The sequence below is a fragment of the Phytophthora cinnamomi genome, assembly GCF_018691715.1.
Source record: "Phytophthora cinnamomi strain GKB4 chromosome Unknown Contig32, whole genome shotgun sequence".
In the NCBI taxonomy this organism is placed as follows: Eukaryota; Oomycota; class Peronosporomycetes; order Peronosporales; family Peronosporaceae; genus Phytophthora; species Phytophthora cinnamomi.
Window position 1 is genome coordinate 388,901 of NW_027150965.1, and position 23,980 is coordinate 412,880.

The 23,980-nt window shown below is 60.1% G+C and overlaps 11 protein-coding genes across 12 annotated transcripts; 5 read left to right on the top strand and 6 right to left on the bottom strand.

Moving 5' to 3' along the window:
• Window positions 1-933: 933 nt before the first annotated feature.
• IUM83_18571 (uncharacterized protein) lies at window positions 934-2,324 on the top strand (the record flags this gene model as incomplete). Its single annotated transcript, XM_067943579.1, has 6 exons — window positions 934-996; window positions 1,087-1,281; window positions 1,359-1,460; window positions 1,539-1,822; window positions 1,895-2,105; window positions 2,175-2,324. The coding sequence occupies 6 exons, from the start codon at window positions 934-936 to the stop codon at window positions 2,322-2,324; spliced, it is 1,005 nt and encodes a 334-aa protein (XP_067792931.1).
• A 515-nt stretch (window positions 2,325-2,839) lies between these two features.
• On the bottom strand, window positions 2,840-4,373 carry IUM83_18572 (3-mercaptopyruvate sulfurtransferase; the record flags this gene model as incomplete). The annotated part of the gene is made up of 9 exons (XM_067943580.1): window positions 2,840-2,915; window positions 2,993-3,061; window positions 3,143-3,179; window positions 3,260-3,305; window positions 3,380-3,466; window positions 3,548-3,744; window positions 3,807-3,868; window positions 3,936-4,020; window positions 4,091-4,373. 9 exons carry the CDS (start codon window positions 4,371-4,373, stop codon window positions 2,840-2,842), a joined length of 942 nt encoding a protein of 313 aa, XP_067792930.1.
• A 233-nt stretch (window positions 4,374-4,606) lies between these two features.
• Window positions 4,607-6,106, bottom strand: IUM83_18573 (Mucin-like protein; the record flags this gene model as incomplete). 2 transcript variants are annotated; one of them, XM_067943582.1, is made up of 2 exons in its annotated part: window positions 4,893-5,307; window positions 5,397-6,106. In XM_067943582.1, 2 exons carry the CDS (start codon window positions 6,104-6,106, stop codon window positions 4,893-4,895), a joined length of 1,125 nt encoding a protein of 374 aa, XP_067792929.1. The 2 variants fall into 2 exon arrangements, with proteins under 2 accessions (XP_067792928.1, XP_067792929.1); XM_067943581.1 differs by having other exon boundaries at window positions 4,607-6,106.
• A 1,239-nt stretch (window positions 6,107-7,345) lies between these two features.
• IUM83_18574 (uncharacterized protein) lies at window positions 7,346-9,348 on the top strand (the record flags this gene model as incomplete). Its single annotated transcript, XM_067943583.1, has 3 exons — window positions 7,346-7,438; window positions 7,507-7,594; window positions 7,661-9,348. The coding sequence occupies 3 exons, from the start codon at window positions 7,346-7,348 to the stop codon at window positions 9,346-9,348; spliced, it is 1,869 nt and encodes a 622-aa protein (XP_067792935.1).
• A 111-nt stretch (window positions 9,349-9,459) lies between these two features.
• Window positions 9,460-10,479, bottom strand: IUM83_18575 (nicotinate-nucleotide diphosphorylase (carboxylating); the record flags this gene model as incomplete). Its single annotated transcript, XM_067943584.1, has 2 exons — window positions 9,460-10,247; window positions 10,368-10,479. The coding sequence occupies 2 exons, from the start codon at window positions 10,477-10,479 to the stop codon at window positions 9,460-9,462; spliced, it is 900 nt and encodes a 299-aa protein (XP_067792934.1).
• A 515-nt stretch (window positions 10,480-10,994) lies between these two features.
• IUM83_18576 (mei2-like protein) lies at window positions 10,995-13,623 on the top strand (the record flags this gene model as incomplete). Its single annotated transcript, XM_067943585.1, has 2 exons — window positions 10,995-11,639; window positions 11,743-13,623. 2 exons carry the CDS (start codon window positions 10,995-10,997, stop codon window positions 13,621-13,623), a joined length of 2,526 nt encoding a protein of 841 aa, XP_067792959.1.
• Window positions 13,624-13,905: 282 nt separating this feature from the next.
• On the bottom strand, window positions 13,906-17,866 carry IUM83_18577 (ATP-dependent helicase; the record flags this gene model as incomplete). The annotated part of the gene is made up of 7 exons (XM_067943586.1): window positions 13,906-14,149; window positions 14,222-15,150; window positions 15,212-15,365; window positions 15,433-15,547; window positions 15,625-16,723; window positions 16,797-16,889; window positions 16,964-17,866. 7 exons carry the CDS (start codon window positions 17,864-17,866, stop codon window positions 13,906-13,908), a joined length of 3,537 nt encoding a protein of 1,178 aa, XP_067792933.1.
• A 218-nt stretch (window positions 17,867-18,084) lies between these two features.
• Window positions 18,085-19,850, bottom strand: IUM83_18578 (uncharacterized protein; the record flags this gene model as incomplete). The annotated part of the gene is made up of 3 exons (XM_067943587.1): window positions 18,085-18,573; window positions 18,665-19,601; window positions 19,714-19,850. The coding sequence occupies 3 exons, from the start codon at window positions 19,848-19,850 to the stop codon at window positions 18,085-18,087; spliced, it is 1,563 nt and encodes a 520-aa protein (XP_067792937.1).
• A 108-nt stretch (window positions 19,851-19,958) lies between these two features.
• IUM83_18579 (C2C2-type Zn-finger protein) lies at window positions 19,959-20,855 on the top strand (the record flags this gene model as incomplete). Its single annotated transcript, XM_067943588.1, has 1 exon — window positions 19,959-20,855. The coding sequence occupies one exon, from the start codon at window positions 19,959-19,961 to the stop codon at window positions 20,853-20,855; it is 897 nt and encodes a 298-aa protein (XP_067792936.1).
• Window positions 20,856-21,001: 146 nt separating this feature from the next.
• IUM83_18580 (N-acetyltransferase san) lies at window positions 21,002-21,982 on the bottom strand (the record flags this gene model as incomplete). Its single annotated transcript, XM_067943589.1, has 1 exon — window positions 21,002-21,982. One exon carries the CDS (start codon window positions 21,980-21,982, stop codon window positions 21,002-21,004), a length of 981 nt encoding a protein of 326 aa, XP_067792892.1.
• A 475-nt stretch (window positions 21,983-22,457) lies between these two features.
• Window positions 22,458-23,968, top strand: IUM83_18581 (diacylglycerol o; the record flags this gene model as incomplete). Its single annotated transcript, XM_067943590.1, has 5 exons — window positions 22,458-22,473; window positions 22,547-22,988; window positions 23,099-23,241; window positions 23,328-23,607; window positions 23,683-23,968. The coding sequence occupies 5 exons, from the start codon at window positions 22,458-22,460 to the stop codon at window positions 23,966-23,968; spliced, it is 1,167 nt and encodes a 388-aa protein (XP_067792893.1).
• Between the last annotated feature and the right edge of the window lie 12 nt (window positions 23,969-23,980).

The following is a 23,980-nucleotide window of genomic DNA, read 5'->3' on the forward strand; positions in this document are numbered from 1 at the left end:
AGGGATAATTTCAGTGCACCCGCCGAAAACCTTTCGAGCATAGAGTAGTTGGATTAAACCCCTGTCACCAGACTGCATGAGCCCAATCAGCACCACTTTCTTCTGCCTGCTCGTCCATGAATACGCTTGCGGTGGGACTCGATTCCCTGGTGAAAAATCTTAGGATGCATGATGTTTGGTCCCCGGTATCGCTTCCCTTCATGAAGCATTTCGTTAGGAAGTACACGGTGTTAGAAAGTGTTCAATCACAGCCAAAGATTGGAGTTACTTGTTGAGCCCATTTGACGGCGATAGGTTTCACTCGGCATTGCCCAACGCACTTGCGGGTCTGAGTTAGTCGCGCTGTGTGCTGGCTCGGTGCTGGACTTCGGCTCATTTAACTTTGTGCCGACCGGCGACTCGGCTCAGCTAGGGCACGACCGCGGTGGGCTGAAGCTTGACAAGATTCCTTTGCCAGGCTCGATTGGCCTGGCAGGTGCCAATGAATGTGCATCAAGCTGAAGGCTGGTGCGCATCGGCCGCGTGCTCGGGATGCAGGTCGTCTACAGGCGAAAGCGGAATCTCGGTGCAAGGTTGTTTGTTCGTCGTATGAACTGCAATTACTAATTCACTTGCAAACAGTCCAGCGGAGGCGTCTACAAGTGCAGCAGGCAACACATATGCAGCCTGGAGACCCCTTCGAGTGTTCATTAAATGCATGCAGTACGAGCGAGCTCCTGCCTAAGCGGGGTGCCTCGCACGCCGATTGCACCCGTAGACTCCGACAAGACTCCAGATGTGGTGTGATACCGCGTACCCTTCGAATCTGAGGAGGTACAACAACACGCCGTTCACCCACGCTCACTTCAACATGAATGTTGCCCTCGCTAAAGTACGATGCCCGCCACTAAAGTGCGATTCGAGTCGGCTGGTTCCCATCACCAGAGCGCAACAATGGCCAAGTCGAAGTCGCGCGGCGCCCAGGGCGACAAGAAGAAGCGCCACCGCAATGACAAAGTGCGTGCCCCCAACTGTACTCAGTTAGCTGCCTCTGCCTCTCACTGATCTCCTCCCAATGCTGCAACGCGCGCATCCTCCGCCCGATAGAAACACGCGGCCGGCAGCTCCAACGCCGCTGCGCAGCAGATTCGCGCCGCCAAGTCGCAGACCAACGCGCTCTTCTCGCTGACGGCGTCCTCCAACCCGAATCCCAAGAACTTGGGCCCGTTCAGCGACCGCCAGCGCATCTTGGTGGTCGGCGACGGTGATTTCTCCTTCTCGCTGGCGCTCGCCGTGTTCCTGGTGGGTGGGGGTCGTCGAAATCGCGAAAGGGGTGAAAGTGGCCGAAAGCGCTAACCGTTGGGCCTGAACTGTGCTAGGGAGGCAAAAACCTGGTTGCCACCTGCTACGACTCCAGGGCGGACCTGAAGGAGAAATACCCGAATGCGCTGCTCAACTGCGACGCGCTGGAGACGGCAGCGGTACGCACGGCCAGCACGTGCAGGGGATCTGCTTGTTTGCACTCTACTAAGCAAAGGTTGGTGGTGGCTCTGGTGCAGGCTGAAGTGCACTTCGACGTGGACGCGACGCACCTGGAGAAGGAGAGCTGGCTGGAAGGGGCTCAGCCGTTCCAGTCGATCGCCTTCAACTTCCCGCATCTCGGCGGCGCCACGGAGGAAGATGTGGCTAACAACCAGAAGCTGCTAAGGGACTTCTTCTACTCCACGCGGCGGTATCTGCACCCGACGCGGGGCCAGGTGCTCGTGTCACTGCGCAACACCCTGTTCTACAACCGCTGGAAAATCCAGGAGCAGGCTGCGGCGAGCGGCTTCAAGATGAAGCGGTAGGTGGAGGCCCTTCCTTACTTGAAAGTGCTTCTGTCCCTCGCTTACGCTGATGTTTCCGATGCCAACAGGACGGAGCCTTTTAACGCCAGCATTTACTCGGGCTACGAGCCGCAGCGTACCCACCCGGCATCGTTCCGAGGTGAGCCGCCCTCCACTACTGGAGCGCACTATTTCATATTCTCGCTCGACAAGAGCATTGAAGTGACAGATCCGCGTCAAAAAGTTCCTGAAGTATCGACCGATGGAGAGCCCAGGCGCTACAGTGGCGCGGCCAACAAGGTGCGTGCCGACTACAGGTCAAATTGGGTTTGATACGTACTGACCGATTGCGGTACTCCATGCTGACAGGGCCCCGCGAAAAAGAAAGCACTTGCGGCTCCCACCAATATGGCTTGCCAGCCTTGCGGCCTCACGTTCCGCGATGTGAAGAAGTACAATGGGCACATGAACTCGGCCAAACATGCGAAAAAGGTGAAAGCTCTGAAGAAGAAACACTAACCGGCAAGCGGAGAATTTTTCAAAGTGTTCATAACCCTGGGCTGCACGAATAGATCTTTTCACTCGACGATCTTGGTAGCAGCTCGGAAATCCTTGGTCAGCTTTTGCGCTTGGACTGCACGGTAAGAAGGCATACTTCTTGTCGAGAATCTGCAGATGCGCGAAAGAGATCGAATTTGTGCTGTGCTGGGTAGGAGGAAGATTTCAAAGTGAGGGCTGCTGCTGCTGCTGCTAGACTTGTGGGTGCATAGTAATCCGAGGACGAGCGCAATCGGTCTCGCGCGAAATCTGTGTTGCTTAACACCCACCATCATGATGCCGATAGGCTCGGATCGTGTAAACAAACACGTGCGGCAACAGTAACATCGGCACGAACGAATGATGTCACTGAAGCGATCCTTGCATTAATGGCCGTCTTTTACGTGCTCATTTCAGGCTGCAAACTTTTCAAACAATTTGACATGTTCTCGCTGTTTTGCTTGGGTTGGTAGGTGCGAGTTGTCTTGGGAATGCGCTCATTTCGACTCCGTTTCCAAGGGAAGGTCGCTGCGAAGGCCCCACTCGGACCATGATCCGTCGTACACAGGAGCCCTGTAGGAAGAGCAAGAGAAACGCAAAACCTATTTAGAATCCGCGAACAAATAATAGGTTTTCGTGCGTAGACTTACTTCTCCAACGGTTTGCCCGCCAAATGCAAACCAAACGTCAGCATGCACGCAGTCACACCAGAGCCGCAGCTGCAACAGGATGACATCAGTATCAGCCCAAGACTAGCCAACGCGAAATAACAGTTCTCGACCAAGAGATGGCAAACATACCTCGTAATAATCGGGCTGGTCTCATCCGTCTTCACGTCTACATATTCAACAACAAAAAACAAAGCATAAGGAGCTGTTCATTCTCCACGGGTTCATGGCCTATGGTAGTGCACTTGCTTGCTTCAGCGAAGGCACTCTTGATCTCAGCGAGATCGCGGAACAGCTGCACCGCAAAAGAAAAAGGTGCGAAGTAATTGTTAGATACAACGTTTCGTATGTCTCGGTAACATCGCTTACCGAGTAGTCGTCGAGGCTAACCAGCTTTCCGAACGGAACGTTGAGGGCTCCAGGGATGTGCCCACCACGCATGCCCGGACGCGGCTCCTACATTATATGAAACAATGAAGAAGAACGTAACATCGAATCCTCCCGACGCCCACGTACTGCAGCAGCGCATCAACGTACGGGGTCCTTGGCGTAGAAGCGCGCTGCACCGCGAGCGTCCACGATCTGGGTGTTCGAGCCGATCTTTTCCAGCACGTCCTCCCACGAGACGGCAAGGGCCTCGTTGGGCTTGGCCTTGAATGCCGCACCGGCCACCACCTTCTGCGGCTCGCCGGTCTCGATCTCGCGCTGCTCACTCTTCCACTTGGTGATGCCACCTGCAGCAGACAGCGCCCAGTGAGCTTGCATTGATCCGTCCTAGAGACAGCGGCCGACCCACCGTTCAGAATGTGGACGCTGTCGTGGCCGAAGTACTTGAACATCCACCAGCAGCGCGCGGGGCTGTACCAGAACCGCGGAACAGCATAAGTCAACCCTCTCCGGGTTTAAAGCTGCACCAGTGCAGTACCTGAAGCAGTGCTTGCCGCCGTAGACGACCACCGTGTCGTCGTTCTCCACGCCCAGGTACATCATGGCGTGCTCGAAGGTCTCCGCTGCGGCAGGACGGAACTGTGAGCTATACAGGCCCCTACTTGTCCCCCCTTCTGCTAGGCTACACATTACGCGTGGGCAGCATGTGCGGCAGCGTGGACGTCGCGTCCGAGATCTGCTCGATGTCGAAGAACTGCGCGCCCGGCAGTCGCTCGGCCGCGAACTCCTTCTTGGCGTCGCGGCTCTTGTCCAGGTACCAGGACGCGTCCAGGAAGCGCACGCGGCGCTCTCCGCCCTGCGCCAGCTCCTGCACCTGCTCTGTGGACAGCAGCGGCGATAGGGAGCTGGCCAGGCGAGAGGAGGAGCGGCTCATGGTCGGGAGCAGAGGGGACGAGCGGCGGGCGAGGGTGAGCATGATGCCAAGTGAGCTGCCTAGGACTGTATATGCAATTATATCAACTAGGTGTTCCTATGGGTATACAAAACATAGGATAGAAGGTTATGGATATTTACGAATGTGTGCGTATTGAAGTCAACTTCAACCACGATCAGAGGTGGAGAATCGCTAGACTACGTGGAGCGACTCTGTCGCCATTCGGGACGAGCAGGCGGAGACAACGAAGACGTGCATTGCATTGCGCCGAGGCCTTAAACGACGGGCGTCATGACCGGCGTCATGACTTGGCCCTCCCACACGTGCAGAGACCTGCTATCGGTGCGCTGGCGGTACTTGTGGAGTCCAAAGGCTGCGGCTGCGAGGACCGCGCAGACGCCCGCGACAATGGCAGCGACACCAGCACTCGAAGTTGACGAGGTGGTGGCACCAGTCACAGCAGCACCGTTAGCAGTGCTGATCTGTTGCGTGGTCGAGGAAGAGCCCTGCTGTTGCTGCTGTTCTTGGGTGGTCGAAGACGAACCCTGCTGCTGTTGCTGCTTAGGTGTTTCTGTCGTAGGTGTGGGCTTCGACGGCTTGCCTGGCGAAGGAGGCGTCGGAACCGAGGTGGTGATGGCAGGGGTAGCAGTTGGCGTTGGGACAGACGTGGTCGGGCGCGGAGTTGTGCTGGCAGGGGTAGCAGTTGGCGTCGGCACAGTCGTCGTCGGGCACGGAGTTGTGCTGGCAGGGGTGGCAGTTGGCGTTGGAACAGACGTGGTCGGGCACGGAGTTGTGATGGCAGGGGTAGTAGTTGGCGTTGGAACAGACGTGGTCGGGCACGGAGTTGTGCTGGCAGGGGTAGCAGTTGGCGTCGGCACAGTCGTGGTCGGGTATGGCGTTGTGCTGCTTGGGGTAGCACTCGGTGCCGGCACAGGCGTGGTCGGGCATGGCGTTGTCGGCAAAGGTGTCGGGGGAACTTCAGACTTGGGGACAGTAGGGGTGGGCGTTGGCACTTCGGTCTTCGGTGGGGTCGGCGTTGTAGGCGCAGGCGTGATCACCACGTACGTTGGAGGAGGAACTTCCTTCGAAGGACACGGCGTTGTCGGAGCGGGCGTAATGTCCACCCAAGTCGGCGTCGGCGATGGTACTGGGGTTTTCTCCCACCCAGGGATCATCGTAGGTGCCGGTGTCGGGAGCTCGTACGTTTCTGGTGTTGTCGGAGCGGGTGTGGTGAAGTCGCCTACCTTCGGCTGGCCGTACAAGCAGCCCCACACACCAGATTTGACGCGCGCGCAAATGGCGTCCACTGGGGCGACACACGTGCTCGCATCTGTCCAGCTCGGAAGTGTCTTGATACAGTCCTGGACCGCGACGTCACCCTTCACAGGGCACGAGGCTCCAGCAGGCGCGTCCCCAGATCCGCTGCAAACCGGGCCCTGGATGCAGTACGTCGCGTCACCTTCGACCGAGACATTCGTGCACGATTCCGTGGTCGATGGTGCTGGAGTCGGGCTTTCGGACTGTTGAGCGCCCTTGGTCGGGTACGGTGTGGGGGCTTGCGTCGTCGGAGCTGTAGTCGGAACGCCTGTGGTCTTCGTTGGAGCTGGGGTAGAAGTGACTGGGACGGTCGGCGCCGGGGTGGGTTGCTGCTGCTGCTGCTGCGTCGGCGTCGGCGTCAATGTGACTGTCGAGTACTGCTGCGCCGCGTCCTGCGGGTTTCCGGCGGCTGCGATGCCCAACAGCACAGCAGGGAAGAGGATGGCGCTGATTTTCATGCTTGGGCTAGTGACTGAAGAGTGAGAGGGAATACGAAAGCGCTGCTGCTTCCGTGTGGATTACCGCTGGCGAGGCAAGTTGAGAAGTGAGACTGGCGCGGTGACGCCTGGCTGGTCTCGAGCACCCCTGGAAGGAGACGGAGAGTGGCGTCGTTAGCAATGGCAGCATCGGCTGTATCCAGCGCAACAGCCTCAATGCCCACAAACAGCTCTCTGTCCGTTGGGTCTCAACGCTCTCGGCGTTGACTGTGAGCTCCCAGTCTCTGTTCGTCGGCGAGAACAGTTGGGTCGCGAGCTGCGGCTGTTTAAGATGTCGCTGCGCATATTGAGCTCTCCATGTGGCGGCGCTAACGCGAAAAATTTGCGTCTGGATGTACGCGCACTGAACAAACGGTTGAAGCGTTTTGGCTCGCAAGTGGCGGGCGGATGGCGGCGCTGCGGTTGAGGTCGCAGTGTCCCCGCTCGTCAGCCGATCGGTCGGGCCCCGCGTCTGCGTCTCGAGAGCGTTAGCGCCGCCACGCGCATTCCACTTGGCGCCAGCCAGTGACCTGCTCGACTACTGCGCAGTGGCGAAAATGACTAAAGAAGTATGAAATGAGGTGCCAAAAGCGTATGAACAGGCAAATCCTGAAGTCAAATTCCCACACGTTTGGTCACGACCCATTTTCATGCAACTGCAGCACTCCGAGCTTGCGGGCTGTTAGAGAAAGCGGACCTGTACATTTAGGGCAATTTCCAGCTCTGCCGCAGCGCCCAAGCTAGGTCTACAACAACAAGGCCTATAACAACGTTCAAGTTGTGGCCAGGCAGAACAACAACCTGGCATTTATGTTCGAAGCTTCATACTTCTTTGGTCATTTTCGCGTTCTCCGTCGCCACTGCCGCATTTCGGCGTCGGAGGCCACGTGAGTCACGTCGTGACCGGTGCTTTCTGAGGTTTGTAGGCATATCATGCGCGCCAACTAGCGAGAACCTGGCTCGGGGGCTCCGCGGGGCTTCAGAAGGTCGACCGAAGCGGGTTACTGCGCGCGCTGGGGCCGCCGACTCCATCGAGCACCCACCCTGTGCTGCTGCCACGCAGCACATCCGTCCAGAGCCGTCGGGGCTCGACAAGTAGATCCAGAGGAACACATGACGCTACGTGCGTTAGTCCGCAGCCACGCACGCAGACCACAGAGGTGGGAGGCCAGCAGCTTCAACCACTGCTAAGTGCGACTTGTGCCAACCATCAGCACGAAGATGCCCGAGCGGCCGGAGACCTGGGACTTCAGCTGGATGGCCGCGGCCACCCAGAGCCTGGAGACGTACGAGGCCGCGCTGGAGACGGCGGAGGTGCGTCACGCCCGCTGTTTCTATGGGCAGTAGCGCCGCCTGGACTAATGGACCCGCACGCCCTTCAGTTCCCAAGTCTGCTGCTGGCGGCGCTGGACGAGCTGCTGCAGGCCCCAGAGCGCAACGCGACCCCGCTGCAAGAGCTGGCCGACGTCTGTGCGTGAGGGCGCTCGTCTGGTCTGCATGGGAGGGGATTGGGCGCTGACTTGGCTGTGGCTGCAGTGCTGCAGATGATCGAGTTCCCCATTGACCTGGAGCTGCCTCGGGAGACCGTGACGACGCTGCACTCGGCCAGGGACTGGGCCATCCAGACGCTGCTGGACGTCCAAGCAGCTCGACCGGCCGCTGCGCCGTGGGCGGAGTACGTCCTGCAGCCCCCGACCACGTCTGCGTCGCTGCAGCAGATGCAGACCGCACTGTTCGTGTCGGCGCCATGCAGGCAAGCAGAAGTGCAGATGGAGCTGCACCAATCGCTGCTGGCTGCAGTGCAGGCTGAAGAGGAGAGCGACGCAGTGTCCGATATGCTGGAGCTGTGTGCGACGAGTCTGGAGGACGATGCGCAGTTCCTGCAGTTCGCAGAGACGGCATTGTCGGGCAGGGCCGAGTCGCTGGCGTTGGGCAAAGCCTTCCTCCGCCGACTATTTGAGCGGCGATCCGCTCAATTGCAGTCTGACGACCCGTCAAATGAACAAAGAATGCTGCGTGGACGAAAGTTATTCGATGAACTTACATTGGGGGCCAAAGTCCGTGTGTGGGCGAACCACTTACCAAGCTGGCGGTCGCAGCTTCAGACGTGGATGCTGGAGGCTCATCGATCACCGTTCAAATCGATCAGCTTCGTGTTGCCTGACGGATGGTGGGCTGACGAAGGATCGGATGCTGATTTTCCGGGCTGCGCTGTTGTTACTGCAGCTTGTCGGCGCTATTCTCACTTGTACGTGACTTTTATCGAGTGGTGCCGAAGCCACGTGGACTTGCTTTCGTCCTGTCGAGGCGCGGAGCTTGTTAGTGTGTTGTCCCAAAGCACACGCCACCAAAACGCTGCTCGTCTATTTAGCCGCAAACTGATGAGCCAGGTGTCGCTCTTGGATCGCTCACCGAATGGACGAAGCTGGTCCTCTGGTCAGCGAGAACGAGCGTTCTTGGTATTAGGCAACAATCTCCAGCAGCTCCAAGCTAGTCGCACCGCTTCAGACAATTCGTGGCAGTACGAGTGGATTGGCGTGCTTGAGCACCCTCAGCTTCTTCACGAAGCACTGGAAATTTCGTTTAGCAAAGATATAAGTGGTCCCAAGCAAGACAAGACTCAAGACATAGCTCACAACGCCGCGCAGTTCTTCGGGTGGTTCTACTCGTTTTCAAGTTTCGAATCTGCAATTGAAATCGCGGAACTAGTCTCGCAAATGTCGTCCAAGCTGAAGATGTCGGACGTTCGGAGCGGAGCGCAGTGGCTGAGGCGCAGTCGAGCCGACTTCGGTGTACTTCCTATCGTGCGCCTTCGTCTCGTTTGGTTTTGGCTTCTGAAGAACATCGACATCGCGTTTCAGACTTCTGTAACAGTGAACGATCCCGCCGCTGCAGCAGCAACAACTGATGTGCTCGAGTCAGTCGAGTACGTATTCCGCCGCTTCACGCTGCCCCGAGCTAAGAGGCCTTTCCAAGTGGAGTTGGTGACGCAGCTGCTTGTTGAGCTCGAGTGGCGCGCGAGGAATGTCAGTGCGAAGACGGAGAACAGCTTTTTGGGCCGGATCGCCCCGCTGTGCGCTTGGCTTACGAAGATAGTGCGCCTGATGCAGCTTGAGGAGCAAACAGTGCAGCAAAAAGATGGCCGGAGTCGCTACGGCAGCCGCCGGAGCTTTTCCAATGACGTGGAGCACTTGGCCGACCGACTCGCGCGGTTTTCAGGTTGAAATGAATGCTCTTGATTTTGATTCTTGTCGATTCATGTAACGCTAACATTGTGAAGCCATGCAACAGCTAGCAGCAGCCCTGCCTCCATCTTCACGACCGCACCTAACGTCTTACTGCTGCAGCACGCCGTCCGACTTCTGGATCTTGAGCGAGAAGTCGAGGCACGGGTAGCCCTGCGTGAGCTTGCCCTGGCTCACGATGTCTACATGCGGAGACACGTACTCGCCGAGCGTCTCGGGCGTGATGCCGCCGCTGGCCTCAATGAGCAGGTGCGGGAACTGCTTCTTGAGCTCGGCGGCCGTGGCCTTGAGCTGCTCGGGCTCGAAGTTGTCGAGCATGACGATGTCGGCGCCGGCCGTGGCGGCCTCCTGCGCCTCCTCGATGCGGCGGCACTCGACCTCGATCTTCATGGAGAAGCCCGCGGCCTGCTTGGCCTTGTGCACGGCCTTGGTGATGCTGCCGGCGGCCCACACGTGGTTGTCCTTGAGCATGACCATCTGGGACAGGTCGTGGCGGTGCGTGGAGGCGCCGGCCACCAGCAGCGCGTACTTCTCGACGAGGCGGAAGCCCGGCGTGGTCTTGCGCGTGCCGGCCACGTGGCCGCCCCAGCCCAGCGCGCGCGCCTGCTGCACCGAGCGCTTGGCCTGCGTGGCGACGCCGCTGGCGCGCGTGAGGATGTTGAGCGCCGTGCGCTCGCCCAGCAGCAGCTGGCGGCACTTGCCCGTGACCTTGGCCACGGGCACCTTGCCGCCGGGGGCGCTGGCGGGCTGCACCTCGTCGCCCTCCTGCAGCAGCCACTCGACGCGGCAGTCGAGCGCGCGGAAGACCTCGGTGAAGAATGGGACGCCGGCCAGCACGCCCTCGGACTTGCCCAGCAGCAGCGCCGTCTCCTCGGCCTCTGCGTGCGGGCGGCAATACAGACACAGACACAGGACACACAGGCACAGCGAGAGAGAGAGAGTGAGCCCTTGGTCGGTGACTGCGCGTTAGGGAGGAGGACGGAGGGGCGCGCACGCACCGCCGACCACGAAGCCGCCGACGTCGAAGCTCGGGATGTCGTCCTCCAGCCAGAGCTGCACGTGCTTGGTCCAGGACGGGGGCAGCAGGTGCGCGAAGTTGGACTCGGCCATGGTCGTCTGTCTGGTGCTGGAGCTGCTGGCGTGGCTGCTGTTGACGCTGGGGGCGAAATGTGATCTGCGTGCGTGGGCGGGTGCCTCCAGTCCCGCCTGCGCGCCTGGTACAAGCAGCGCCGACACGCGCCAGCTGGCGCCGCGAGCCGGGGGCCCCTATGCCGTGTTGTCACGCGCGCCCGGCTTGCTTCAACTCGAGTGGCTGCTCGGAGGCGACGGCCATCACGGCCGCCGACTGAAACGCGTCAAGGTCGGCGGCGGTGCCATCGCCCTGTCGAGTCGAGCGCACCCACAGCGACCGGCGCCAACTCGCCCGAGCGCCGCGAGCCACGCGTTGGCGCTGCCTCTTCCGATTTCGGGCGGAGTGGGACGGATCTTGGCCTTGAGGCGAAGCGCCATCTCCCCCACCCACGCAGCGCAACGAACTCCGGCGCGAAACCCCCGGGCGGCGGACGCGGCCGACTCGGGGCACTCACTGCCTGCTTCTCCTGCGGGCGCAAAGATCTCCCTTTAAGATGGTGGCGCGCAAGGACGCCGCCGCGGCCTGCGGCGTGTGCGCGGCCGCCGCTGCTGCGCTGCGCTGCGAGGCCTGCCGCCTCGACCTGTGCGTCGCCTGCTCGCGCGCGCGCCACCGCAGCAGCCTGCACCTGACCACGGGCCGCTTCCGCTTCTTCCGCGCCGAGGAGCCGCAGCGCGACCAGCAGGACGAGGCCGACAGCAGCTACGAGTCGCCGCCGTCCACGGCCTCGGCGCCCAACTCGCCCGCGGCCGAGGACTCGGACGCGCTCTGGGGCTTCGACGACGCCCTCGCGCAGTCGCTGCGCGCGCTCACCTTCGCCACGGACGAGGACGGCGGAGACGCGGCTACAACAACAACAGCTACTACTACAGCAGCAGCAGCAGCAGCAGCAACAGCCTCAGCAGCCCCAGCAGCCTCAGCCGCCGCCGCCGCAGCAGCAGCAGAGAGGCGCCCGCGCAGCTTCTCGGACTACGCGGCGCTGGGCGACGCCGGCCGCTGGCGGGCGCACGCGGAGCTAAGCGAGCTCGGCGAGCTCTGGGACGCCATGCGCACGGACTTCGCCTCGCGCCACGTGGTCGTGCGCTGCGGCGCCGGCGCCTGGGACGCGCTGGACGTGCGCCGCGTCGTGGACCGCCTCAATGTACGTCCGATCTTCCGAGATTGCCCTGTTGTGATGGCCCTAGACGAGCTGCAGGACCTGGAGCGCTGACGGGTTGTTGATGATGTTGTGGTGGTTGTTGCAGAACTTCGGGAGCGTGGCCAGCACGCGCCGCGAGCTGACTGCGGGCGGCCTGCTCTTCTGCACCTTCTTCGATCTCACGAGCGCCGTGGCCGCGGTTGACCGCTGGCGCGCCGACGCGGACGTCATCAGCTTCTGCCTGCCGTACGAGCTGCCGGACGACGTCAACTCGGCCACGCTGCTCGTGCGTTTCGCGCTCGGCGGCGGACCGCCCGTAACGGCCGCCGAGCTGCGCCAGGTCTGCGCGTGCTTCGGCCAAGTCGCCAGCATCCTGCAGCCCGACCCGCAAACCGCCAAGTACATCGTCGAGTACGGCGACTCGCGCGCGCTGCCCGCCGCGCTCAACGGCCTCCCGCGCGCCTTCCACGCGAGCGGCCCGCTGTCCGTGGCGCGCACCACGCCGCCGACGTTGGACGTATCCAAGCTCAAGCTCTTCCAGGAGTGCTTGAACCGGGCCGCAGCCACCCACCCGCGCCTCGCTCGGGCTCGCCCCAAGAGCTTCTCGTCGAGCAGCACGTCGCTTCTGACGTCTCCGACATCGTCGGTCGCGTCGTCGCTCAACGCGTCCTTCCTGGACGGCGCTAGCAACAACAGCCCGATGGCATCGGCGACGTCATCCACGTATCCTGGAGCCGGAGAGCTCACGTCTCCGGTACTAATGCCCCAAGAAGAGCAGCAGATTTGGGCGAGACCTGCGCCTCGCGCCAGGAGCAACTCGTCCTCGGCGTATCTTGGCGGTTCTCTGTCGTCCAGCAGCTTCGGCGACTCGGCGGCGTATTCAAACGGGTTTACGCTGCCGTCTTCAAGCAGCAGCATCGGCTCGTTGTCCAGTCGCGCGAATGGATATTCGTCGTTCCAGGGTGTTCATCAATTGCAGTCTTCCAACAACCAGGTGTCTCCGTCCGCCACGGAGCAGCAGCAACAGCAGGCCTATTACGACTTTCGCGGACGGCAGCGCATGCAGACCAAATTCGCCCCCATGAGAAGCAGCTTTGGCAACAGCGACCAGTTTTTCCGAGCAAGTGGCAGCGGACACCCCAACGCACAGGCCAGTAGCTCCGCAGGACGCCCGATGACGGGGCGTAATGACCAGGGCACCGGCGAGTTCAGCTTATCGATCGCGAAGGTTGCGTCGGGCGAGGACAAGCGGACAACTTTGATGATACGCAACATCCCCAACAAGTACACGCAGCAAATGCTGCTCGCAGAGATCAACCGCAATCATCGCGGCAACTACGATTTTTTCTACCTGCCCATCGACTTCAAGAACAAGTGCAACATGGGCTACGCCTTCATCAACTTCATTGAGGCAGCGCACATCGAGGCGTTCCACAAGGAGTTTGACGGCCAGAAGTGGACCAATTTCAACAGCGAGAAGGTCTGCGCTATTTCGTACGCGCGGTTGCAGGGCAAGCAGGCTATGATCGCGCGCTTCCAGAATTCAAGTTTGCTCGAAAAGCATGAATCTTACCGCCCGCTGGTATTCGGTAGCTCCGGGCTGAACCGTGGCAAGCCGGAGCCGTTCCCGGCACCCAAGCAGCTTGTTCACAAAAAGCAGACAGCGCACTCCCATTCTCCGGGAGTGTTTGGCGCTGATGACTATGGCAGCTACGTAGCTCATCGAATGTATTCGCAGCAACCATCCCCGCAGCAACTGCAGCACGCCCAGCAGCAGCATTCGCTTGCCGTTTATCCTCAGCAGCTACTAGGGATGGCTCAGCACGCAATGCCTCCTGTGCCGACAGCCAATGGGCTCCACTTCGGCGTGCAGACACTGCCGCTGCAGTACATCCCTTCGTACCAGCAGAACGACCCCCAACTGGCGTCGCCGTTTTTGTATGGGGTGGCAGGGATGCCGTCGAGTACGCTGGATTACACGCATTGAGAGGCATTCGCGATGCACGCTAGCTCAAGCCCGAGCAGAGTGTCCTGTCCTTCCAGCTTGGCGACTCAACCCCCTGCCTGCCTTCGTATTATTTTGTTGAGCGCATGTGTACTCTTGTTTACTTTTTGGCTTGCTGGTTTTTGATACCTGCTCACTGTGTACTTGATTAGTTGGTTTAGCTCGATAACTAGCTCGCAAATACAGCAACTAGCATTGTGAACAGCAAATGCAATGCCTACGGTGAGCAAAGGAGGATGCAGCGCATACATGGGGCAACTTGCATCACGTCGCGAAGAGGAACCGCAGATCTTCTTCCGTGAGGCGGCAGATAGCACTCACGTTTGCCCCGACAGTTCCTTCGAAGATCAAGCGCTTCTTCTCTTGAAGTTTCAGGATGCGCTCCTCGACGGTGCCAGCAATGATGAAGCGGGTAGCTTGAATCGGCTTGAACTGGCCAAGGCGATGCGTGCGATCGATTGCCTGGTTTTCAGCCGCAGGGTTCCACCACGGGTCCATCAAGAAAATGCTGCAGCGAACATAACACGACATGATCAAACAATAGTAGCAACAACTCACGGCGCAATTGATCAAAACTTACTGCGAGGCGACAGTCAGGTTAAGTGCAATGCCTCCAGCCTTGAGACTGATCAAGAACGCTGTCACCGTTGGGTCTTCCCGAAAGGACTTAATGGTTCGGTCTCGTACGGCCATGCTCATGTTGCCGGAAAGTTTCACACACTTGACCCCGCCAAGTTGCAGTCGGTGCTGGATGATATCCAACATGTTCACGAACTGCGAGAAGATGATGGCCTTTCCGGACGGATCGCGAATACGCATGAGCTCGAGCTCCTGCATAAGCGCCTCTATCTTGGTGCTGGACTGGAAAGCATGAATGTCGGAGATCCTGTGAAGAATGCTGTTCCGGTGGAAGCTGGACAAATTCACAGCCTTCGGTGATTTGTAGCTTGACGCGTTGGGCGCCTCACTGCCAATGTTTCTCAGTTCTGTCTCAACTGGTGGGGACAAATCGACTGTCAGCGGTTTTGAGCAGGTTGGGCACGTCGCCTCTCCGCCTGCTGGAAGCGACTCGATGTACTCTTTGACGCACTCGCGACAAAACTCATGCCCACACTTCGCAGTGACCCCATCTTCCAAATACTCGTGGCAGATCGTACACAATCGCTCGTCTTCGGGACTACCGCCTCCATTGATATCGAAAGGCTGCTCTTCCACGAGTGGCGCAGCCGAACTTGGGAGTTGGAGGGCCGGGTTCGACTTGGAGTAAATGACGAGGTATGGATGGTCCACCGCCTGGCGAAGTCGTATAAGGAGATCGAAGATGTGGGCATAGTTGTTCAGCAGTGTTCCTGACGACACGTAAGTGTTGAACTGCGCTTGACTCTGAGTGTAGATCGCCTCGTAAAAGTCATTCTCACGCTCGTCTAAACGATCCTTTCGAATACGCACAAGCTTTGGTGGAAGCGAAATGTCGTCTGCTCGTCCTTCCTTGGTACGGCGCAGCAGAATCTACGAATGCACCATGTTAGCAGTATCCATGTCACTCAGACAAAGCCACGAGCGTACTTACGTGCTGGAGAACATCGTTCTGCAGTCTTTGCATTGCAAGTTTGCCTTCTGCTACGTAGCCGTATGCCTGAATCGGGATAACAACCTTCTTGTTGAAGTACGAGTAATGCTGAATAGCACTGTGAGTGCACTGCGCACACTTTTTGTCGGGAAAGCTGGATTTACCATAGCAATCCGTTAGCAACGACCGGGTTACGGTCAAGGGCGAGTGTGGATACGTACTTGTAGTCGAGCATCTGGCAATCGCACACGTTGCAGTGGTAGTACGCGTATTTCTTCACTTGGAGGAAGCGCACTAGGGAAAACAATTCACCGATCCGGTTTTGCAAAGGTGTGCCTGCATATTGAACACAAGTAAATGTAAAACCTGGATACAGTACCGGTAGAATATAGATGACTGCAGAGCGGCTTTACCTGACAAACACCACTTGTAGGTAGACTTGAGCTCGAAGACACCGCGCGCCGTATTGCAGTTCCGGTCTTTAATATAGTGTGCTTCGTCCAAAACAATGCGCGTCCAGTTAATCTGGTGCAACGGTGACTTGCCCTTCGCCTTCTGTGGCGTGGTTTTGTTCTCATTGATGTCCTTCTTCTTTGAGCGCGGGTTCGCTCGGCCTCTCGGTTTCGGAACAGGCTTTTTCAAATCATCGTCTTTGTCCTCGCTACTGCTTTCCCCAGCCGCTTTCTTCTTCTTGGGTCTCTTCTTCTGTTGTTTGTCTTGCAGAGCAGTCTTCTTCGCATCAGGCCCGCAGAAGTACTTGTTGTGCGTTATCAACTTGTCCGGCAAATACTTCTTTCCGCAGTACTTGCACGCGACTTTCGACCAGCCGAGCGTTTTTCGGATCTCACTTTCGATGATCGAGTACGTCGTTAGAACAATGTCGTACGAAGCAATTTTCTCTACCGAATCCAAGCGCTTGTTGCCGTGGTGAATGTAAACGGAAAGATGCCCCGGTTCCACAAACCTTTCGATCTCGCTCTTCCACTGCATGACGGCAACAAGGGGGCAGACAACCAGAGTACCGCCGTGCACAGATGCGAGTTTTCGTTCCTTTGCAGTCTTCCCGGTAGTCGATGGAGCCTCCTCTTTGACGTTTTCTAGCATAAGAGATATGGCCTGGATCGTCTTCCCCATGCCCATTTCATCCGCAAGGATACCGCCTTTGTAGCTGCTTGCCTCCTGTCCAACCATCCAAGCCAGTGCTTCACGTTGATACGGAAGAAGGGTGGCTGTCAAAAATTTTGATGGCTGCTTTTCTGGCATGCGGCCCTTCTTGGTGAAGTGGTCATCTGCGAGATCGAGACGCTCGTCAATAACGCCGTCCAGATCATTTTTCTCCATGTACTCGCGAACACGCTTCTGGTCTGCTGCTTGCAGCTTTGACAGGCCTTCAATCGGATCATCTTTTTTCTTCTTTGCGGGCTTTTTGCTTGCTTTTTCGGCATCTAGGTTCTCCTTCTGTTTATTGGCTTCAAGTCCAGCCTTCAATCCGATAGCAGTACACTCCAAGTGCTGCACATTCAACACACAACAACACATCAGAGGAATACTTTGGATCATAGCACAAATTGCCCGCGCAGCTTACTTTGTAGTAGGTGGTGTCGCCGAAGATCGAGTGGCGGATGCTGATGCCGACGCGAAGCTGTTTGACCAAGAGCTTCTGCTCGCAGCTTTTGCACTGCATTCAACGGCCGGCACGAACGCATTAAACCAGAGCATAAAAGCTACTGTAAGCGGCAAGACTGGTCCTACCTTCGCCCTGCCATTGATCGCATATTCAATGAAGTAGCGTGGGCCTTCGTACACATCTTCCTCGCCCTCCGAGTCCTCGCTCTCCCCCACAAATTCAATATCCAACGAGTCCACATCACTAGCATGAGCACTGGCATTTGCTGCAACATCAGGGTCGACAACCGCGGGCGAAGGGGCAGCTCGTTGCTTTCCACGTCGATTTCCTGCGCTCTTCGGCTTCGCGCGGGATTTCGTAACCACTGGGCGTCGTCTCGCCGGTGGTCGGGCATTTCCCTCCTCCTCGGACACAGAGTCGTCGTCGTCCTCCTCCTCCTCCTCCGAGACGCTCTCTCCGACGAAATCACTGTCGCCATCGTTGTCTTCATCAGCGGCATCGTCGTCCTCCTCTTCCTCCTCCTCGCTGAGCTGGACCGCCGACTTCCGGGACGACGCGCGGCGAGCTGTGCGACCATTTGGCCGAGACGTGGCTGACGGCTGGGGCTTTGCCTTCTTCTTCATGGCAGCCTTCCCGTTCTGGCGCTTGGGGAGCGTCTTGGCGATTGGCTTGTCCTCCTCCTCTTCGTCCTCTTCATCCTCTTCCTCCTCCTTCTTCGTGGCGGGTTTCTTGGCCACGCGCCGTCTCTTGGGCGCTGGCTGCTCCTTCTCCTCCTCCCTCTTCTTCCGCTTCCCAGTGGCGGCCGGCGCCCTGCAGTCCGGGCACCGCCAGGCGTCCGCCAGCTGCGGGCGGCGGCGCAGAGGCGGCGTGAGGCAGCCCAGGTGGAAAAGCTTCGTGCAGGCCGCGCAGCTCACCGTCACGCGCTGCAACTGCTCCGCGCACACGGCGCACGCGTCCGCGTCCGGCCCCGAGTCGTCGGCCGCCGCCGCCGCTTGTTGCTGCTGCTGGGAGCGCCGCAGCCTCGCCATGTCCTGCGCGCTTCACTTCAAATTGCCCACTGAAATCGCTCGCCATACAAGTCGGAAGAGAGGCGGACAGAGACGGGCCGTTTTGGCGGCAACGAGTTGCCGAGTTGGGCGACTTGGCGGCAAGCACTTCAACTGCAACAACTGGTGGACACCCGAGAAATTAGATTAGAGGGGATAGTTAACCTCGCTGCAACCGGTTTTGTGTGTGTGGATAAGCTCTACGAGACCGTCATGGACGTCAGGTGGGCGAACGAGCCCGGGGGCAGCACCAGCTTCTTCCGAGACCGCAGCGCGCTCTCAGCGTTGATCTTCTCCAACAGGAGACGGAACTGCTCCACCTCGCGGTCGATCTCGTCCTCCTCCGGGTCGCGCACCTCCGTGTCCGAGTCGCCGCTCGCGTCGGTCAGCGCCAGCGCAGGCTGCTCCTTCACCGGCACTGATGCCGCTGCTGCTGTTGCAGGTTTGCGCTTGGGTGATGATGCAGACACACGCGACGACTGTGTGCCCGTATCTCGGGGGTTCACCTTCTCTATGGCCCGCTGTGCCGCGGCCTCCTTTTTGCGGCGCTTCTTCTCCTTTTTGTTTTTCTTCTTCCTGCTGCTGCTGGACGGTTTCTGACTTGCCTTGAGGTCGGCCAGCTCGTCTCGGAGCAGCTCAGCCTGGATCGCGAGCGAGTGCTGCAATGCCTCCTGGTACGCGTCTTCCAGCTGTTGTGCCATCAGGTATAACACAAGAAAAAACATCGTGGTTAGCCAGATCCATGGCGGCGGCCGGCAGCTCAGCATGACATGAGCGCACCTGTTCTCTGAACTTGATGGCCAGCACCTCCAGCAAATATTCCTGTGCCAAATGTGAAGTGTTTGCGCCCGGGCATGTGTCATCGACGTCGTCGTCCTCTTCGCTGTCTTCGCTGTCGTCTTCGTCGTCGAAGCCAGACCGGAACGGCGACACGTAGCTGAACTGCTCGCCGCAGCGGATGAGGTCCATGATGAAGTCCGTGTGGTCCTCCCGAATAATGATATAGCGTTCTTCCTTCTGAATAAGTCGCAGCAGCTCGTCCTCCTGTCGCTTGCCGACTTCCAGCGCGGCCAAGTACTCGTCCGATAGCATGCCGCCGCCCTTGCCGCCGGCACCTCGCCGTCCTTCGCGCTCCAGCTCATACTTAAAAACCAACTCTTCCTCCTCCAGCACCATTTCCTCCGCGGTGAGCATCTCTTCGTCCGACTCGTCCTCGAGCTCGTCTGCATCTTCTTCTTCGTCATCGTCGTCGTCTTCCTCCTCTTCTTCTTCGTCGTCTTCGTCGTCGTCGTCCTCCTCCTCCTCCTCGTCCTCGTCGTCTTCGTCGTCGTCCAGGAACGGCGGGAAGACGCTGAAGACGTCCTGCAGCGAGCGGCTGCCCGAGCGCTTCCGCTCGTGGTCCTCCCACTCTGCAATGACGTTGTCGTGGCACTCGCAGCACAAGTTCTGGCCCACGAGGAACTGGTCCAGCGCCGTGAGGTACGTCTCGCGGCGGATCCGCAGAAGCCGCCGCTTGGTCACGAGCGACATCTCCCTCCAGAAGTTAATGAGCTCCTCGCGCGAGTAGCCCTTGGGCCCGTTGAGTCCCACCACGCTGTTGTTGCTGCTGGTGGAGCCCGTGGACGCCGCCGCCGCTGTCGTCGGTGGGGCTGCGGCCCTGGGCATGAAGCGGCTGCTGAGCTCGCGCGCGAAGTCGCTCTCGGAGGGCCACGGGTTGCTGCGCGACGGTATTCCAACAGAGAGAGAGAGAGAGAGAGACACCGAGCAGGGTTCCAGTCAGTGCGCGTGCGATCGCTATTGGGAGGGAGGGGGAGGCGTCGTCTACCTACCGGTACTTGCGCGCCAGCATGAAGCCCGACGAGCGCCGCAGCAGGCGGTGGCGGTGCAGCAGCAGGTCCGTCTTGGCGCCGGCCGTCTTGCCGTCGCGGTGCACGTGCGCCGCGGTCTTGGGGCCTCGGCGCGTCATGGGGGCTCTAAAGGTTTTCTGCTGCTGAAAAGCGCAGCCGTACCGGTTTTTGCGGTACCGTCCCTGCGTGTGGGCACACCAAATGTAGCCATCCCCATATTGGACCTGATGTCGTCGCTGGCCGCCGCGCAGGCCGACGGCTACTACTACCCGGCCGAGTGGCGGCCCGAGCATGGCTCGCTCAACCAGTTCCGGCGCTCGCACCCGCTGGGCCAGCGCGCCAAGCGCCTCAAGAGCGACGGCGAGCTGGTGGTGCGCTTCGAGATGCCCTTCAGCGTCTGGTGCGCGCACTGTGACGCGCACATCGGCCGCGGCGTGCGCTTCAACGCGCGCAAGAAGAGGGCGGGCAGCTACCTGAGCTCCGCCGTCTGGGAGTTCCGCATGGGCTGCGCGGGCTGCGGCGGCGAGATGCTGATCCGCACGGACCCGGCGGCGCGGGGCTACGCGCTCGTGAGCGGCGTGAGGAAGAAGGCCGTGGCGGACGTCCAGGAGATGCAGACCGAGCGCCTCAACGACCCGGGGCTGGCCGCCCAGCTGCAGAGCGACCCGTTCCTCCGACTGGAGCACGAGAACGAGGACAAACGCGCGGCCAAGAAGCGCGCGCGCGGACTCGAGGCGCTTGTGGAAGTGCAGGACGCCGAGTTCAAGGACGACTACGCCAGCAACGCGGCGCTCAGGGCGCAGTTCAGGAGCAAGAAGAAGCAGCGCAGGAGCAGGGAGCAGGAGGCCAAGCGGCTGGGCCTCGCCATCCCGCTGCTTGACGTGCATCCCGACGACGTGCTGGCATCGAGGGCGGTCGTGTTCAAGGACATCCCGCAGAAACGGCGGCAGTCGAGTCGACGACTGGAGCCGCCGAGGTCTTCGCGCCTCAATAGTGCGAGGACACCAGCGACGGCTGCGCGAGTGGACTCGTTCCAGCATTTCGGCGACCCTGTGGGCTCCCAGTTGCAGCGCCTGAAGGCGGCCAAACGAGCTGCGAAGAAGCGGCCCCCATCTCGCAGGTAGCGCCGACATCTTCTAACGTTATTTGCTCGTGCACTCTTCCTAGCTACGACTATGATGAGCCTGTCGTGGGTATTTCAACCTACTCAAGGGACAAATTGTATTCAGTCTTCATCAATAATAAGTGCTTGGTCGCCCGAGAGCTCACTTCACTCGAGCGCAGCACACAGACGCGGAACGTCGCTGCAGAGCACAGCAAGCGACTTGAAGGCGCGGTCTTCGTCGCCCTGCCACACCTGCAGACACTCCTGTGCTGTCGCCACCATCTCGCTCGAGTAGTTGGCGTCCTCGCTGTACGCGCAGTACGCCAGCAGCACCCGCACGATGCTCCTCTTCTCGCACTCGCCGGCGTCTGCCGCATGCTCGTCCACATCGCTCGTGATGGTCTCAAACTTGTCGTGCTTGCCGCTGAGGATGTACTCCTCCACGTGCATCGACGTGTCCGAGATGCTCGAGGCCAGCTGCAGCAGTCGCTCGCCCTCGGTCTGGCTCACGTCGCCCTCGGTCTGGTTGCCGTCCAGCTCGGCGTAGAACGCGCGGTCTTCCTCCAGCTTGGGCAGCACCTCGTACTCGTCGTCCAGGTCGCTCAGCTGGTCCGTGGCGTCCGTGGCGCACGAGGCCTCGTCGTCGTCCTCTGCCGAGTTGTTCTCGGCGTCCTCCGGCGCCTCGCTCTGCTCTGTCTCCTCTGCCTCCTCTGCCTCCTCCAGCGCCTCCGCTGCCTCCAGCTTGGCGCTCTGCTGCAGCTCGCGGAGCGTCCGCGTGGGCCGCGGCGCCGTCTCGAAGACCGCGTTGAACTCGTCGAACACGTCGTCGAGGTCCCGCGGCAGCGCGCGCGGCGAGCTCGCGCCGGCCACGAACTTCTTGGCGATGAACACGAGCGACGCGATGAGCGCCGCCCGGGCGCGGGCGGTGGCGGCCGCGGCCCAGCAGCTCATGACGGCGGCCGTCAGCGCCATCCTGGAGGACAGCGCCCGCAGCAGCGCCGCCTGCTGCGCCGCGCACCGTCGCTGCAGCGGGGAGCCGCGGCGCTGGCGGCCCCGCAGCGCGCCCACCTGCGCCCGCACGAGCGCGTACACGGCCTCGGAGCGGCTGTGCGCGCGGCAGGCCGACGCCACGAGGAAGTTGCCCATGCTCGCTCTGAGGATCGAGCACTAATGAGCAACTCAAGTCAACCCAGGAATAGCAACTTGAAGCGCCGCCCTTTCCGCGAATAGCGGGCTGCGATTGGCCAGTCGGGCTGCATCGGCGCCTGGACTGCTGTGGACTCGACCCACTGGAGATGACCCAAGCGGCTGTAGCATCGACCCGCCACTTTCAAGCCTTCCAGCTGCACGTGTCGACAAGTCCGGGAGCTCCTCCTGCGACGATCGACACGCTCAGGATGCTTCCCGAGTCGGGTTTCCGAGGACAGCCCGTCATGCCCGCTGTTGGGCGAGGCCGCACCCAGCTCCGTGCTCGCGTCGATGTCTCGCCCTCCGCCGAGTCCAGTCTGCAGCGATCAACTCGTTCGTCCTCCGTGCTCGCGTCTGCGGGGCAGATTGTGTCCGTGACGCCGCCACCAGCAGCAGGTGCTGTGAGCGACCGCAGCTACAGTACTCGGCTCCGATGGCTGCCACCTTAGGTGGCGTGTTTCGCCCGTTCTATGCAAAAGTGTTGACACAACCAAAACTGAAGTTGCAGTGACATGACATCAGGGCGACCGGCGCGCCACATCACTCGTGCTTCCACGCCGCCGCCAGCCACACGCTCACTTCCGGACATGACGGCGCAGGAGCTCAAGACCTCAGAGACGCGCGACGACGCGGGCGCGGCCTCCGCGCCGCCCAAGGCCGCCGACGCCCCGTTCGTGTACGAGGCGCCGGGCTTCTTCGCCGAGGACTCGCGCGTGCCGCAGTGGGCGCAGAGCCTCGTGACCGACCTCTTCAGCTTCGTGACCATCCACTACAACGTCTGGGGCGTGCCCTTCGTCGTGCTCTTCTACTACCTCTACCGCATCGGCTACGGCTACGTGCCCGTGGCGCTTGTGGCGCTCTACCTGCCGTCCTTCCTGAGCGGCGCGCAGAAGACGGCCAAGGGCAACCCGTGGCCGGCCTTCCGCTCCGGTCGCATCTGGGGGCTCAGCGCCAAGTTCCTCGGGTAAGCGCGCAGAGCCTCCTGCGGTGGTGTTTTTATTTTGCTGCTACTGGTGGTGGTGCTGAGCCTGTGTGTGTGTGTGTCTCTCTCTCTCTCTCTCTCTCTCGCTGCAGGATCAAGGTCATCCGAGAGCAGGAGCTCGACAGCAGCAAGAAATACATCTTCGGCTTCCACCCGCACGGCATCATCGTGCTCTCCCGCGTGTCCACGTACGGCGGCAACTGGGAGAAGGTCTTCCCGGGCATCCCCACGCGAGGTGAGGCGCCGCCGATGGACTCGCGCGAGAGGTTTCGGATGATTGGTGGGCTTACGCTGTGGCTTGTTTTGCTTTGGTATCAACAGCGCTGGGAGCCTCGACGATGTTCTACGTCCCTCTCGGCCGCGAGCTGTGTCTCTGGCTCGGAGGCGTCGACGCCTCGCGCTCCACGGCCGACAAGGTCCTGAACGACGGCACCAGCATCGTGGTGTACCCCGGCGGCGTGCCGGAGATTTTCAAGACGGACCCCAACTCCAAGGTGAACGAGCTCGTGCTGAAGAAACGTCTTGGCTTCGTTAAGTTGGCAATGCGCCATGGAGCCGAGCTCGTGCCGAGCTTCGTGTTCGGCGAGAAGTGGCTCTACAAGTAAGTAGCTGACGGCGTCAACACAGTGATAGAGAGGAAGCCAACTATAACTGACCTATGCACCGTTCACTACAGCATGTGGAACCCCCCTCAGGGCGTGATCGACTTCTTCCGCAAGACACTCAAGATCCCGATGATCATCTTCTGGGGAAAGTTTATGTGGATGCCGAAACAGCCGCCAAAGGGCAAGCGCTTCGGTGTCGTCTACGGCAAGCCCATTCCCACCAAGCTAACGGCCAATCCCACGGAGGAGGAGATCTGCGCCGTGCACGCGCAATATGTTGCGGAGATCGAACGATTGTTCTCGCAGTACAAGAAGGAGTTCGGCTACGATGACGACGAAACCTTGCTCATCAACTAGACTAGGAACCAC